At 40.4% G+C, this 14596-nt stretch overlaps 2 protein-coding genes across 7 annotated transcripts in view; one reads left to right on the top strand and one right to left on the bottom strand.

The window, feature by feature from the left end:
* The window catches only part of STXBP4 (syntaxin binding protein 4), a 68050-nt gene extending 58222 nt beyond the window's left edge, over nt 1-9828 (bottom strand). For 2 of the 6 annotated variants that reach the window (XM_059864317.1, XM_059864321.1), the window contains exons 1-5: nt 9666-9824; nt 8144-8194; nt 4314-4362; nt 696-769; nt 402-497 (exon numbers count right to left, since the gene is read on the bottom strand). In XM_059864317.1, the coding sequence (XP_059720300.1) occupies nt 402-497; nt 696-769; nt 4314-4362; nt 8144-8156 (232 nt within the window). In that variant the 5' untranslated portion in view covers nt 8157-8194; nt 9666-9824. Of the gene's footprint in view, nt 1-401; nt 498-695; nt 770-4313; nt 4382-8143; nt 8195-9665 lie in introns of those variants that run through there. The other 4 variants (XM_059864320.1, XM_059864316.1, XM_059864318.1 and 1 more) reach the window with 3 other exon arrangements.
* Nucleotides 9829-9862: 34 nt separating this feature from the next.
* LOC132336779 (cytochrome c oxidase assembly protein COX11, mitochondrial) lies at nt 9863-14408 on the top strand. Its single transcript, XM_059864623.1, has 4 exons — nt 9863-10135; nt 10202-10357; nt 11502-11627; nt 12127-14408. Exons 1-4 carry the CDS (start codon nt 9899-9901, stop codon nt 12307-12309), a joined length of 702 nt encoding a protein of 233 aa, XP_059720606.1. The 5' UTR covers nt 9863-9898; the 3' UTR covers nt 12310-14408.
* The last annotated feature ends 188 nt before the right edge of the window (nt 14409-14596 follow it).

Genomic DNA, 14596 nt, shown 5'->3' with positions numbered 1-14596 from the left:
TAACGACCAGTACACCACCATTAAAAAAATAGTAATAAAAATTATTAGAACTACTTAAAAATACTAGGTTTACACAGGAAACCCAACTCTTATACCCTATAAATTAAAAGTGATTCAGCATCTCAACACTCACTGAACAGTGCTGCCAATTGCCAGAAAGATTGCCAATTGCCCTCACCAGCCATATCTAGATTTGAACACACTTTCAAGACCTGAGTGTATTAAAATCTTTTTCCACAAAGGGTCCAAGTTTCATTTATCTACTTTCAAGTAAGTAAAAACCTCATAGATCCTGACTAAACCATACTATTTTAAATATCCTTACCCATAAAGTAAAATACTTATTTTGACAGCTTTTTATATGCAGTGTCTTTGTAGCCAAAAAAGTTACAATTACTTACTATCTACAGCAGCCACACCCCCAGGGAGAATTCTCTTTATGAAAATCCCATAATCTTCTGCTGTTTGTGCCCGATAACCTCCAATAATTTTAACTCCTGAACAACAAACAAAAAGACAAAAGTGGAAAATTGGTTATTCCACCTGTGGTTAGAATTGGTTATTCTATTGTGCTAAATGTATTTGCTGTCAAATCCATGAAAGCCAAATAAACTTTCCTGATGCCAGGTATGAGCTGACAAAGGTGTTTTTATATTTAATTTACTCAGAATAACAGAATGTGCAATCTTAGTTACCTAATCCATTCTGGCAATCAGAGAAAGAGATGCGGTGAACAGCTCGATTTATTCCATGAGGGCCCATAATGGTCCTAAGGAACAAAATAAAATCAAATTACAGAAATGTAGGTAGAGCTGTGTTAATAGAAAAGAAATTACAGTGACTGTGTTTTCAACTCAAATACAAACCCAAACCAGTTTTCTCCACTGACAACTTCATATTGTGTGATACCTCTGAGCCATCATCTTCCCAGCCAAAAATCAATCTGTTCATCACAAACATCAGATGAAAAGGTACAATAGGTACAATAACTATACAGATTTTACTTCCTTTTCCCCCAAAGCACTTCAGGGTGAACTGTGAATCCCATTTTGTGTAATAAAAGGATTGTGATTAAACATAAACAAAATTCCACAAGCTGGTCCACCTTAAAATTTAGGCAAGAAAAACATAACGTAAAATCAGTTTTCATTAGGTAATGAATATTTGAATAAAAGCACAGCTAAGCCAGTGCATAAAATTATTTCCTAAGATATCAAAAATATAATTGAAATAATCTTTTCCCAAATCTACTAATTTCTTCACTCAACATTGATTATTTTCTCTATTGTAAAAAAGGCTTCTTTCCAAACTCTTTTGCCTGATCCTCTGTGTACCTTCCCACCCCAAGGGAAAACACCAGGATGGCACTTGGAATTGTCTTAAGGCAGAGAAATATTTTGAAGGCAGTTGATCATGAAACAGAATTAAAAAAGAATACAGTGTAAAATTAAGAGTTTTGAAACCTAAATTTACAGTTTCATCAGACTCATGACCAGCACACTGCTCTGAGAATGCAGAATATTAAGAATGGTAATAAATCCAGATTACCCTTTACCAGGTTTTATTTTCATGTAGATTAATTATGGGTAAAAAAAATGTTAGTTGTATTATACCTCCTCTGTCCTTTCACTGCAATATTTTTGGAGAAGACTCAGCAGATCTCTTCTAGAAAAGAGCAGAAGCACCACTGAGGTTTTTCTGCTTTGACCTACATATTGTCCTACATTAGATAGAGTTGATTTTCTAGAGGGTCCTAGTGAAATGGAACAACAAGAATTCATTAGCAGGGTGGGAAAGAAGATCAAAGTGGAGGACACAGTGACCCAAATCCTTCCACACAACCTAATCCAGCACACAGCCTGAACTCTATGCCTGAAACCTTTTAATGATGTACCCTGCAAAAAGCAGGGTACATCATTAAAAGGTGCTGTGCGAGAAAGAAGAGAGAAATCCAGAAGGTTCAAATGTTCTTAAAATTCTAGCACTAGCCAAGCGATTCAACTACTAAAGAACATCTGCAGTTCTTTTGGTTTGGGAGAAGAAAATTGGATGAGATTTTTTTATCAAAGGATAAGCAGTAGCTCTGAAAAGCAACAATTTCCCCAAACCTCATATTTCAAAGCATTTTGCCAAATTAGCCTTTGCTTTAGAAAGGCCGGCCACAAGAAGAGACCTAATAATTCTAATAACCTTTAGAAACAAAAAGTAAACCTATGCTCCAAGCACTGTATAATTTTCACTGTAGTATTTCCTGAAGTATTTGTTTCACGGGCTAAAAAGAAATAGCAAAACCCAGTGTATTTAGAATGTGTTTGACAGGACTGCACATGACCATGCCATGCTATGTCAGAGCATAAGGTAAGCCTTTTAGCCTTTGTAAGGCTAAAAGTGAACCAACCATGCTATGTCAGAGCATAAGGTAAGCCTTTTAGCCTTTTTAAGGCTAAAAGTGAACCAACCATGCTATGTCAGAGCATAAGGTAAGCCTTTTAGCCTTTGTAAGGCTAAAAGTGAACCAAACTGCTTTTACTTCATCGCAGCCTGAAAGGAAGAACAAATCCCCAAGCCCGATATTTCTTTAAGAACAGCCTTTGGACAACCTCCTCCTCCATGACAAGAACAGAGTATTTTGCATTACTGCCCAGTACTGTCACTGCAATTATCCCACAAATTTGTTTTGAGGCTGAAGGACAGCATGCTTTGTCCTGACTTGTCTCCATCGCTGAAATCTTAAACAAGGTACACTGATCTTTAAAATAGGCAATTATTCAATTTTTTTCTCACTTGCCTTTTGCTGCTACTGTCATTGGTTTTGCTCTGCCATTCCCCCTCAGCATTTTCATACAGCAGTTTTTTTGTTAAAATTAAAAAGCAAGAACAAAAGTTACTTCAATCTCGCACAAACTGACACAGAGGTTTTACTTTCACAAGTCTGAAAAAATCAAATCTCAGACTTTAAGCCTGAAGCTTAGAGTTTGCCAGAAATTGCAGAACCTCTTTATATACTACCATATAAAATAATAATGAAATATGATCAAATCTAAGAACAAGACAAGTAATAGGAAAGGATCTACATCTTCAGAAGTAACTTGGAATACTTTCAAAAGAGAGATCCTAATGAAACTATAATGGATTCTGACAAAGAGGACACAGAGAACACACAACTAATCATTATTATTAGTCAGTGGAGAGGAGTAAGATATCTCTGAAACACTGGAATTGTGATGCTGCCACCTACAATTAGAAAGAACTGACACTTTGGACAGACAACTTTTACAAGGTACTCAGGTCTGTTTATGCTCTAAAGACTAAATCCCTCCAATACATGCAGTTTAAAATTACTTTATCACATAAAACAAAGATTTTCAAATGCCCCAAATTTGTTTAGCATATCACATCTAGTTGACTTTCAGTGTTAAGGCTTTTTTCTCCCCATATAACATAGATCTTCAAGTCAAGCTACTTGTCATAGTTCTAATAAAATAAACAGAGCTTTAACAATTTCATTGTAAAATTACTTGGATTCAGTACCCATCCAACATTTACTTTATGTCATCAATTTCAATATTTGTGAAATGTCAGAATATTTCTCCCAGAGCTTTAGGAACGTGCTCAACAATATAAATAAGGCGATAGGCTTCTAAACCATTTGGTAGTAGTAATAAAAAATAATTCAATGTTTTTTGCAGAAAAATATGCCAATTAAATAATCAGATGTTGCTACTCATTTTTTGAGGTCAGGCAAAAGTACCTGTAAGGAAGGCTTTAGCACATAGAGAAGATGTGAGGCAAGAGATGAAAAAAACAAGTAAAACTCACCAAAATGTACACTATAACCTTCTTACACTAAAAAATACTAAACTCAACACTCCAGCTGAAGTCCTGGAATGCTAACAGACTAAGTGTGCAACATTTTGTCTAGATGCTCCAGCAAAGGCAATTAAAATGAACCTGCTTCTATTCCTTTTAGCAGCATACACAAAGAAGTTCAACAACTTTGGGTTTTATTTCTTTTAGTACTTATCAGAACATAGTGGTCCAGATATTCATCTGATCTCAATTCCTGAGAAATTATTAGTCATTTATGTGCACAAACAAAACATTTACCTATCTTTATCAACAGGAGAATAATACACTTTGCTCATAAAACACTTATTACTTGACACACAAAAATCTACATTATGAATCTAAATTATGAACTCTGGTTGTTGATGAAAAGAAGCTGAAAATTATCAGCTTTTAAATGATCTTTCCTGTACTTTGCCCAATTACAGACTAGAGCAATGCCCTCAGAACTGAATGGTTCAGCATACCAGTATAAGAGAGAGAGACCATCAAAACGCTCTGGTTCATCTTCAGCTCCTGGAGAAAGCAAGGACATCCTTCAGCCCAGCAGGAAAAACAAGGACAACGCAACCAAAACACACTGGATGTTTCCAGTTCAGCCGGATAAAGGTTATGAGCAGGATGATTTCTGCTAACAGCTAAAAAACCCAAACACAGAGCTCCAGCTGAGTGTTCTGCCTACTTAATCTTCTCTGAAAGCCTCTGCGTCACATGCACTAATTCACCTAGAGAGGTAATGCTTACTTTTTCTCTCTTTGAAACGGCCATTTAGAGCAACTTTAAAGACTGATAAACGCAAAGGAGAAAATTTACTACACTGTGGTTAAGCAATCTAGATCCAGCTGCCAAAGGCAAAAGCAATGATTAAAAGCAACTTATTTCCTCCTGTTCTTCTAATAATTTATTTACATGCACCCTGCAAACAAGGTCAAAAGCAGTAACTCATGACCCTTCTAAAGCAATCTTCCTAGCAGACTGCATTATGCACCACCACACAAAAGGGAAAACCAACAAAGCAGACTGGGAGTATTAATGAAACAAATGCTATCACTTTTCATTCTCAATCATGGTACTGGCTTGTGCCATAATGTAACTTGATTTTTAGACTTTCAAGATAGAGCAGTCAAAAGTCAACACAGAACTTGGGTTATTTATTTTCTCTAGAAATGCAAGCTGACATGTACTTTTCTGTGAAAGGAAATAAAACTGCCAAATTTATGTCATTACACTGGGAATAATGTAGTGTAAGAAGTCAAATGTGTCACCCCTGTTCCCAGAGGTCAGATCCTGTGATAGGAGACTTGGTCCTGCAGAGAGATGCACATTTTCAGACATCCTGAATGTTGACACCAGTTTGGTTAATGAACGTTTCCTTCCAGGCTTGCCCTGGAAGTAGTACCCCTACTACTCCCCCCCTCTCAAAAGATCATAACAAGACTGCAGCTTGAAATGAAAGCCTACTACCCTGTGCTCACTGAGGGCTTTAAGTAGAAACGTGAATCCTCTCTAGCCAGGAGCAGCCCTGTGATCAGACAGCATCTGTCAGGTCTGGAGGTGCAGCAGGAGGGCTGGCCACGCCAGGAATGCAAAAGCTTATCTCAGGCACTTTTTTTTTTTTTTTTTTTAAGCTGCAGTGACTGTGGTTTCATTAGCAGATAATCCTTTTGGGGAAAGATTCCCTTTGCTGAGAGATGTCATGCTGAACAGGGTTCATAGAGAGCAGTCAGCCCTGAAAGCCTGCAATGCACACACAGAAGGGGCAGAGTGACCCACCACAGATTAAGGGGCAGATCAGAGAAGGAAACAGGAACATAAAGCAGCCTTCCCAGTTCCCAAATAGTGAAAAGCCCCAGTGGCACAGTGACCACATCCTTTCAGAGATGAAAATTTGCCCCTTTGCAGCCTTTCCTCAGTCAGCTCACTCTGCTGCTGTTACTGGCATTACAGAAAAACCATTGATATCTGAGGCCTCACACCAATTAGATTTGCTCTAGGCAAGGTTACAGAAGAAAAAGCACCAATAGATTTTCTTCAACAAAACGACCTCTGTACTTAACACCAGTGGAGTTCAATTTGTGGTATCAATATCAGGAGCATTTGTCAAAATACATCACTCAGACCAGCCAGTGTCATATTTTCTGCTATAGAAGTCACCCAATTAACACATGGCTCAAGGCTCTCCAACTTCCTTGTTAAAAAGCAAAAAGTTATTTTTATTAAACCAGACATGACAAACTTCTGCACAATTCAAACAGATATAAAGTAGTATTAGCCTTACTGCACTCATTTTATTAGAGTTATTACCAGTAATACATTACTTGTTCAGAAGATTGCTCCTCCACCCCTTCTTCAAAGTAAACTGTGCTTTGTTCAGCTTCCTGAAATCATCCCAAGGCTTCTATCCCTCTTTACCTTCAAATTCTGATGCTGTGCTGCTTTTAGTGAATGACAGCATTACTGCTTCTCTTGCAAGTGCTCTGTCCTTCAAGAACACACTCAGAAGAACACTAATTACTTTTTACTTCCAGAAAGATCTAGCAAAATTGTAACTCAAAACTCCATGAAATTTATAATAAATAACAAAGACTAAATTTTCAAGATTTGTCATTTGTTGTTAAGTAAGATTCATTTCCAAACAGCTGGAAAACTATTCCATTCTGGCCACATTTATAATTACAACTTGCCTTTCCCAATGCAAGTTTTTCAATGCTTTAGCAACTGAGATGGATTACATGGCAATTTAGCAGATGACAAAAAGATCTGCAGAATCTTTGGAAGTTCCATTCACAAGATCTTTTTTGTTAAAAATAAACCAAAGGCCTTTAACAAAAATCCTATAGAAATCCATCATGCAACTGTAGCTTTTCAGCATCACTAACCCCAAGTTCAGATTTCAAGGACCATGGGCAAAGGAATGCTGTATCATACAGCATGGATGAGCACTCAATGCGATTCATCCAAACCCACTCATTATTCAAAATACATTCTGCTGATTAGGCTGTAAAGGTTAAAAGAAAACATAGGTCATTATACATCAACTGTTAAGCCTAAAAAAAGCTAAGGCAACGTTGTAATTGTGGAGAAGCATGAATGGTTTGAGGCTAACGCCCTGCACAGAGAAGATGTAAAGCTCAGGTAAACCTCAGTTAACATATAACCAAGTCCATTCTTGGAAGCATCATCTCCTACAAGAAATAAAAGCACAGAAAATGACAGCCTGCCATCAGCATGCAGCTGAAGTGCAGTTTTAGGTGCCTTTCCTGTTCATCTCTAATGTGAAAAACCACCTTTGGAACACAGTGAGCTAGGAACTACTCATGTAAACTACTCATCTTTCACATGACTCTAGCAAGCCACAGCTGTCTGAAAGATGTATCTGGTATGTGATCACATACCCTGAATTTCCATCAGGCAACCAGAGTTTTGGCCTCTTCAGGCCCCAGTAAAAAACAAGTTAGCATTTTTAATATTTTGTGGTTTTTCTTTTCTAAACAATCAAGTTATTTATGAGGTGGCATAATTCTAAATCTCCATTAAATTTTTTTATTATTCTTCTGAATATTCTTTGCTGGATTCTATTGCACAAGTACAACAAACATGCTAAGTCCAGCAAGAGCTACCTATGACTGGTTTTAATTCTGGTTTTGATGATAGCACTGGCGTGGTTATTAGGAAGTTTGGAAAGGGTCTGGAGTTACTTTTCAATCATGACTGAATCCATGTTTGACATTTAAAATCTGATCCAACTCCCAAGTGGATAAGATTATGCTTTATAGAATGAATATAATTTTTTTATATCCTGTGACATTGGTAAAAATATGATGGTTCCAAAGTACTACACATAAAATATTAAAGGTCTAGAGACAGAATATTCTGAAAAAGTAATGCACTGTAATACAAAACCTCCAGTCTTATGCTACTGCTGGTACCCCAGATGTACAAAGAAATGATCTATTGTACAAGTATATACATAAGTATGTTTTCATAGTTCAGAAGAATTAAATTAAGAAATCTCCATGCAGGGTTTTATCTCTACAAAACTAGTTCTAACCAAGTGCAGATTAAATTAATGAAAAGCTTAAGGGACAATTCCTCCCTTAAAGTGTAAATTCACTGGTGTTGGTGTCAGCTTTCCTGCAATGTTACTGCAGACTGCTTCAATATCAAAGTTATTTTTTACTAAGTCTTCATCAAAACAAGATCCTACCAATGAAACTACAAAATTTATTATTATTTTAAAAATTATTATTATAATCCATTAATTGTATTTCTGCATCTAGGGAAAAAAAGTACTTACTTCTTCTCTGCATTTGTGAGGGGATCTGTACTGGACATCTTCTTAGAAGCACTATTAAAATAAAAGTTCAAAATTAAGAGTTCTGACAAATGAAGAACAGGCTCCTACCCAGGATCAAAATCTAAAACAGGAAAAAAACAGATTACAACTCTAGGATGATGCAATGTAACTGCTGAAGGCAAAGACAATCCCTTTTTTTTTTTCATTTAAAGTTACTTGGAAAGGGAATGGTGTTTTGTGTACCTTGTTTTCTCACTTTTTTTTTTTAACTGACTCTCTGGTATTTAGTGTCTCTGAACTTTTCACATGAAGTATGTAGAACAGACCAAACCATACAAAATGGGCTTACATACCACCAATGTAGCAAAAGCCCCCAGAAATTCACATTGTATTTTTATTAGCACATACAACAGGTTGACAGAAATACAACCCTGGATGTACTGAGCTACAATCATTTCAGAAACTGCTAAAAAAGCACTAATGCAAAAAATATCAGTTTGTATCAGCAGTAGAAAATCTTCCTGACCTTGTGAGGTGCACGGCTGAACCCTTACATGCCACAACCCAGAACCGGAATTATTTCCAAAACAAGAGGGGCAAGGAACTCTCCCAACACACGGGCAAAGCCAGTACACGTGCTCCTGGCACCAGTGTCACATCACAGACTCAGGCCAAGATATAGCAAAATCCCCAGGTGCAGTGTCAGCCTCCACAAAACCACTCCAATTCCTGCACGTCTGTACTTCTTGTGTGAAAAAGATGTTAAATCCACTTTGGAATGCTACAAATGCTCCTGCAGTAAACACTTTCAGGTTTTGCTCACTAAAGAACGAAAAAACCGGTCATCTGAAGACAGGGGAAGTAACAAAGTATAGCTACACCGAGCCTTTACCATTCTCTTATTCAACGTGGAAAATGAAGAAGTAACAGGAGCTGCCAGTCCTTGTGTGATTCACCTTACTGGAACCATCAAAGAAGAGAGACGCAGCTCTAAAGCAGTAAATTCAAGTATTGCTACAGCAAATTTTATTGCAGTGCACGGCACCAGCCGTGTGAAAAACCATTGTCTGTGAACTTGCCCGACTTTGCCCGTGCTCAGGTTACCTCTGCTTACTAACAGCGCTCGCTACCTTTGCAGCGCGTCAGTACCTCTGCCTGAACAAAACCAAATCCCTAGAAATGAAAATAACGAGAAGCAAAGCACCGGAGGAAAAAGGAACAAACAAAAAAACAGTGTCAAGTGTCTACAAAAGGGGAGAAACGGCAGGCCCCGGAAGGACCACCCGGGGCAGCCCCGCGCCCAGAGCCCGTCCTGGGGCCGAGAGCGCGGAATAACCTGGGAGACAAGCAGGTATCTGCGGGACCCGGGTCATTCCTCTGGTACCAGCTACCTGCGAGACCACCGCCCTCCCGGTGACCCCGCTCCTGGCTGGCCTTTCGGGGCCACGCCCGTCCAGCACAGCCCACTCGGTGCGGGACCGGAGCCGTGGAACCCCGCCGGCCTGTGGGCTGCTCTAGTTACCTCGTACACAACCTGCACCCGAGCTGTCCCGCTGCCGAGCGAGACGGGGGCAGCCACGGGCGGCTGCGCCAGGACGCCCTCAGCGCGCTCTGAGGGGGAGCAGAAGGCAAAGATGCGATGGCGACGCGGCCCGCCCCTGCCCTGTGCTTTCTCTCCTCCTCTCTCGTCGTGTTCCCGCCTCCGTCCCGCCCCGTTCCCCGGTCCCCCGTCCCGAGAGCCCCCGCGCTGCGGTCATGGCGCTGTGCGGGCGGGGTTGGGCGCGCTGTGCCCGCGGTCTGCGGCTCGGGGTCTTGCCCCGGCCCGGGCTCTGCGGGACCCGCGGCATGCGAGGCTCCAACCCCTTCACCCGGCAGCAGGAGGAGGAGTGGCGGCGCCGGAACCGCTCGGCCGTGGGCTACATCGCGGCGGCAGCCGTGGGCATGGTGGGGCTGTCGTACGCGGCCGTGCCGCTCTACCGCCTCTACTGCCAGGTACGGGGGGCCCGCGACCGGCGCCGATTCCGCGGGCGCGGGGCCCTCACTGCCCTTCCCTGACAGGCCACGGGGCTCGGCGGGACGGCGGGCGCGGGGCGCGACGCGGAGCGGATTGAGCGCATGGAGCCCGTGCGGGACCGGCTCATCAGGGTCACGTTCAATGCCGACACGCATGCCAGCATCCAGTGGAACTTCAGACCGCAGCAGAGCGAGATCTACGTGAGTCACCGCCTTCCCCCCGTGCAGAGCCGTGGTCACGGTCGGAAGAGGCCTTTACGATCACCCGGGCCGACCGTGCAGCCGGCACTGTCCCTGCAACCACTAAACCACAGCACCCACACCAGGTCCAGCCTCTCTTGAGCAGCTCCAGGGATGGGGACCACCTCCCTGCGCAGCCCTTTCCAAAGCCTGACTCGACCAACAGTGGAAAATGCTTCTAATATCTAATGGGAATCTTCCCTGTATCATCCCAACGCCATTTCCTCTGGTGCCCTCAGTGCAGGCACGGCCGAAGGGCCTGATCCCCGCCTCACTACCCGCTCATGGCAGTAGTTCCAGAGACCAGTGATGTTCCACTTGAGCCTCCTCTTCTTGAGACTGAACAACCCCAGACATGTTCTCTAGAACTTTCATCAGCTTTGTTGCCCTTTGCTGGACATGCTCCAGCATGGCAATGTCCTTTTTACAGGACATTGGGTGTAGCTGTCCCTCTGCCACTCCATTAAACTATCAAAAGTTATTGAAACTATATTTACATATACACTTCATGGTGTATATACCACATGCACATTGCACATACACCATAAAAGTCTCTCTCTCTCTCTCTCTCTAAATATATATATATATATATATATATATATATGTAAAAATATATAGTATAACAGTATATCTAAATCTGTACTGTTTCTCCTATTGCCCTGTCCTTATAGGAACTTGTTTTTTTAATATTTAAAAAAATCACAAATTAACTTTTCTGTTTCAAATTAGTTCTCAAAATAAGGAGTTATGCTTCTTAATAGTTTCTGAGTCCAGTACTGAAAGAATAACCTCAGAAATCAAATGCACACCATATCTAAATCTGCATATTAAAAATGCTCTGTGTGCTGTTGAACTGCTGAGGATAATTGAAGACTCAGGCAAAATGGGTAAGATTAAAAATACATAGGACAGTATTGAAGCTTTTAATTTTGAATATAGATGAATTGCATGTAATCAAAAATATTTGTGAAATAACCGGTTTGAAATAGCAATACAGAAAATTAATTCTAGATAAAGTCTAAAGAACTTGGTTTGAGGGGTGGAGGGCTGCAGTGAATTTAAAAAAAAAAAAAGAAGAAAATCACTGTACAATTATGTTACACAGGTGGTACCAGGAGAGACTGCACTGGCATTTTATAAAGCAAAAAATCCTACTGACAAACCAATAATTGGAATCTCCACCTACAACGTTGTCCCCTTTGAAGCAGGACAGTATTTCAATAAAATACAAGTAAGTCGGAACAAAGCAAAGATTGCATTTTCCTTTACACAAAAGAAAACAGTTCCACATAAATTGCATTTTAATCCTGGACAACATTCATCGTATGCCAGCATTTTAAGAAAATATATAGTTTTTTTCAAATAATAAAGTGCATCAATTCATTCTTAGCTTTACTGCCCTTACATCAAGCTGCTTCATCCCATCAGAGTGGCTCCAAAATCTGTTATTTAGTACTACTCTGAGGGCAGGCAGAATGATGTGAGCTGGCCTGGTCCCTTGACACTTTTACACACTTCATTAAAAGCTAATATATTTTTTTCCTATATCACCACAGTAACAAAATTGCTGTCTTGTTGCTCATCTTATTGATCCTTCCCAGGATTTTAGGAGTATAAAGGGAATGAGAGTTTATTTTAAACCATTAAGATTTCTTTCGTGTTGGCAGAGATAAAATCTATCGTTACTATTGTTGTCTAATTGTGGAATTTTTTTTTCCTCCCACTGGCAGTGTTTTTGTTTTGAAGAACAGAGGCTAAATCCTCAGGAGGAAGTGGACATGCCTGTCTTTTTCTACATAGACCCAGAGTTTGCAGAGGACCCTAAAATGGCTAAAGTTGATTTGATCACTCTCTCTTACACCTTCTTTGAAGCAAAGGAAGGACAGAAGTTGCCACTTCCTGGGTATCAGTAACGGGCCTTCTCTAGAAAATCTGACTTCTGCTGCATCTGAGTGCCAGATTTGATGCCCTTTTTCCTTGGAAGAAAAAACTGCAGGAGTACTGTGCAGTCTGAAATTATACTATTAAACCTCCATGGGCACATGCTCTTACCAAAGTATATGTATATATATTTTTTTTGGAAACCAACTTAATGTATCCCTGTTTTTTAGGGACAGTATTTCTTCATCAGACAGTGGAAGGGAACACCCTCTTCCTGAAGTAGAGAGGGTTTTCTCAGGCCATCTTTTTGTAAGATGTTATCTGAATACCACAAGGCAAAATTTTAAACCAACATGTAAATTAAGAAAAAAATCATTTGATAAAGCATCTAAAATTCCATTGCTGGCTCCGGAAAATAACTTGCATGTTAAATTACTTTAGAAGAAGGTAAACCCATACAATAAATTAAGGTAATCTCATAACTAAACAAAGTTAGACTGTTATTTCTGTGTAAGCCTCCCTGGCACAGGAGAAGATGATTCAGAAGGTGATGCACCCTCTCATGTTATTACTGAATCAGTAGTTCATTGCTAAGAGCAGACTGCTCTAAAGCTGTTATCATGAGAACAGTAATTTAAGTGTAAGCACATCAGATCTGTGGGATGGTTTCCATTTGGAAGCACTATCTTATTTCTGTGTTGTGTCCCACTCGTTTGATGTATGTGTGCTGCTGTTGAGTGCACTTTGCCTCTGCAGAGGGCTTTACACTGGGCACCTCCCCAAGAGACAAGCTTGGCTTGTGTCTGACATGCTTTGAGGGTAGGGCAGGGTTTAACAACTGCTCTGAATTGCAGCTGAATGAACAGCATAGGCATCTCCTCAAAAACCAAGACCAGCCCATTCAGAGGCTGAGTTGGCCTGAGCCTGCCCAGCAGTGCAGCAGCTCTCCAGGGGGACTCTCTTTACCAGCAGAACACATAAGTGATGTTTATGTAACTTTTGGGCATTATCTGTGCAGTAGGTCTAATGACACTTCATCACTGCCTTGCAAACCGGAAGCAAGTTGCAGAGCAAGTTCAAGTAACCTGCTCATTTTCAGACAGAAATTAATACCAGCTAGTATCTCTTCTGCTGGGCCACATCTTTCTACACCTTCCAGCAGAGAAGATCTACTGAAGTAAGGGCGATGTTGGTTAGCCTGGACTCTGAAAAGGCAATGGTAACTTCCAGTTCCTTAAGTCTCAATTACATTTGCATACACTAACTCAAAAACTGCTTTTTTGAAAATAAATGGATGCTATCTTTAAAATCCATTATTGTACCAATTACTTGTGTTGGTTAAACAGATTTTGGATGACATACGGGTCTTCACTGTTATTAATGATTGAAAACTTTTCATTCTTTCATCTCTAATGCATTTTATTCAGCAGAACATATGGAGCCCACACAAGTGAAATATATCTATATGAAGATAGCAGCAAGCTTTATAATTCCAGTATGCTTTAGGGAAAAAAAAAATCAAGACATATCTCTGATTCCAGGCTAGGGGGGAAAAAAAACCCCAACTTCTTACCTCAGTTGTCTTTAGTCCATTGTCCTTCTGAAAGCTGAACTGATTATGGCAGTTCTCCAGCCATTGCTTTATTCTGGCTACATTCTTTAGAAGAAAAGGAGTATCCCCCTGGCAAGTGGCAGTTCCATAAAAATGTGGGTTCTCTGAGTTTGAAAGCCCAAATTTGCACAGATACTGAGCACATTTCCTCTAACACCGGCTCTAACCTTGGTCATTAGCCAATTCCCTTCCATCTCTCTGTGACCATTTGTGGGAATTACATTCTCTGAACCTGAGAGAAGCAGAGAAGAGAATGATAAAAGCAATTCTTACTTCATATGCTGCTCCAGTTGTTTTGTGAACATGTGGAATGTGCTGGAAGATTATTTACCTGAAGGAATTTGGTAGTTGGATTCTGGTGTGTTTTGTTTTCTTGACCAATCTCTGCAAGCTGTGTCTTGCGGTTGGTCAGGAGACAGTCACGAGATTTTCTGCAGTTGAGGTCTTGTTCAGTTTCAGTTTAGATGTAGTGTAATATAGTGTAATATAGTATAATAAAGTAATTAATTAGCCTTCTGATATCACGGAGTCAGATGCATCATTCTTCCCAGACGTTGGGGTCACCCTGCTAATCCCATAACCATTGTGCTGCATCAAACACTGAGAGGTTCTGTCAGCAATCGCCCATTATGGATTACACTGCAACAGCCCAGTTTGATTTGTTACCCTTCACTGTGGGGGTTCTGCCAGTACAACTCAGCTGTAGG

The sequence above is a fragment of the Haemorhous mexicanus genome, chromosome 20, assembly GCF_027477595.1.
Source record: "Haemorhous mexicanus isolate bHaeMex1 chromosome 20, bHaeMex1.pri, whole genome shotgun sequence".
NCBI lineage: Eukaryota > Metazoa > Chordata > Aves > Passeriformes > Fringillidae > Haemorhous > Haemorhous mexicanus.
This window is presented reverse-complemented; position numbering and strand designations above follow the sequence as displayed.

Excerpts from the sequence above, each read along its gene's own strand:
- LOC132336779 (XM_059864623.1), top strand. The coding sequence starts at position 9,899 with ATGGCGCTGTGCGGGCGGGGTTGGGCGCGCTGTGCCCGCGGTCTGCGG. Across the intron at positions 10,358-11,501 it reads CGCAGCAGAGCGAGATCTAC|GTGGTACCAGGAGAGACTGC; the intron begins GTGAGTCACCGC and ends TATGTTACACAG. Across the intron at positions 11,628-12,126 it reads AGTATTTCAATAAAATACAA|TGTTTTTGTTTTGAAGAACA; the intron begins GTAAGTCGGAAC and ends TCCCACTGGCAG.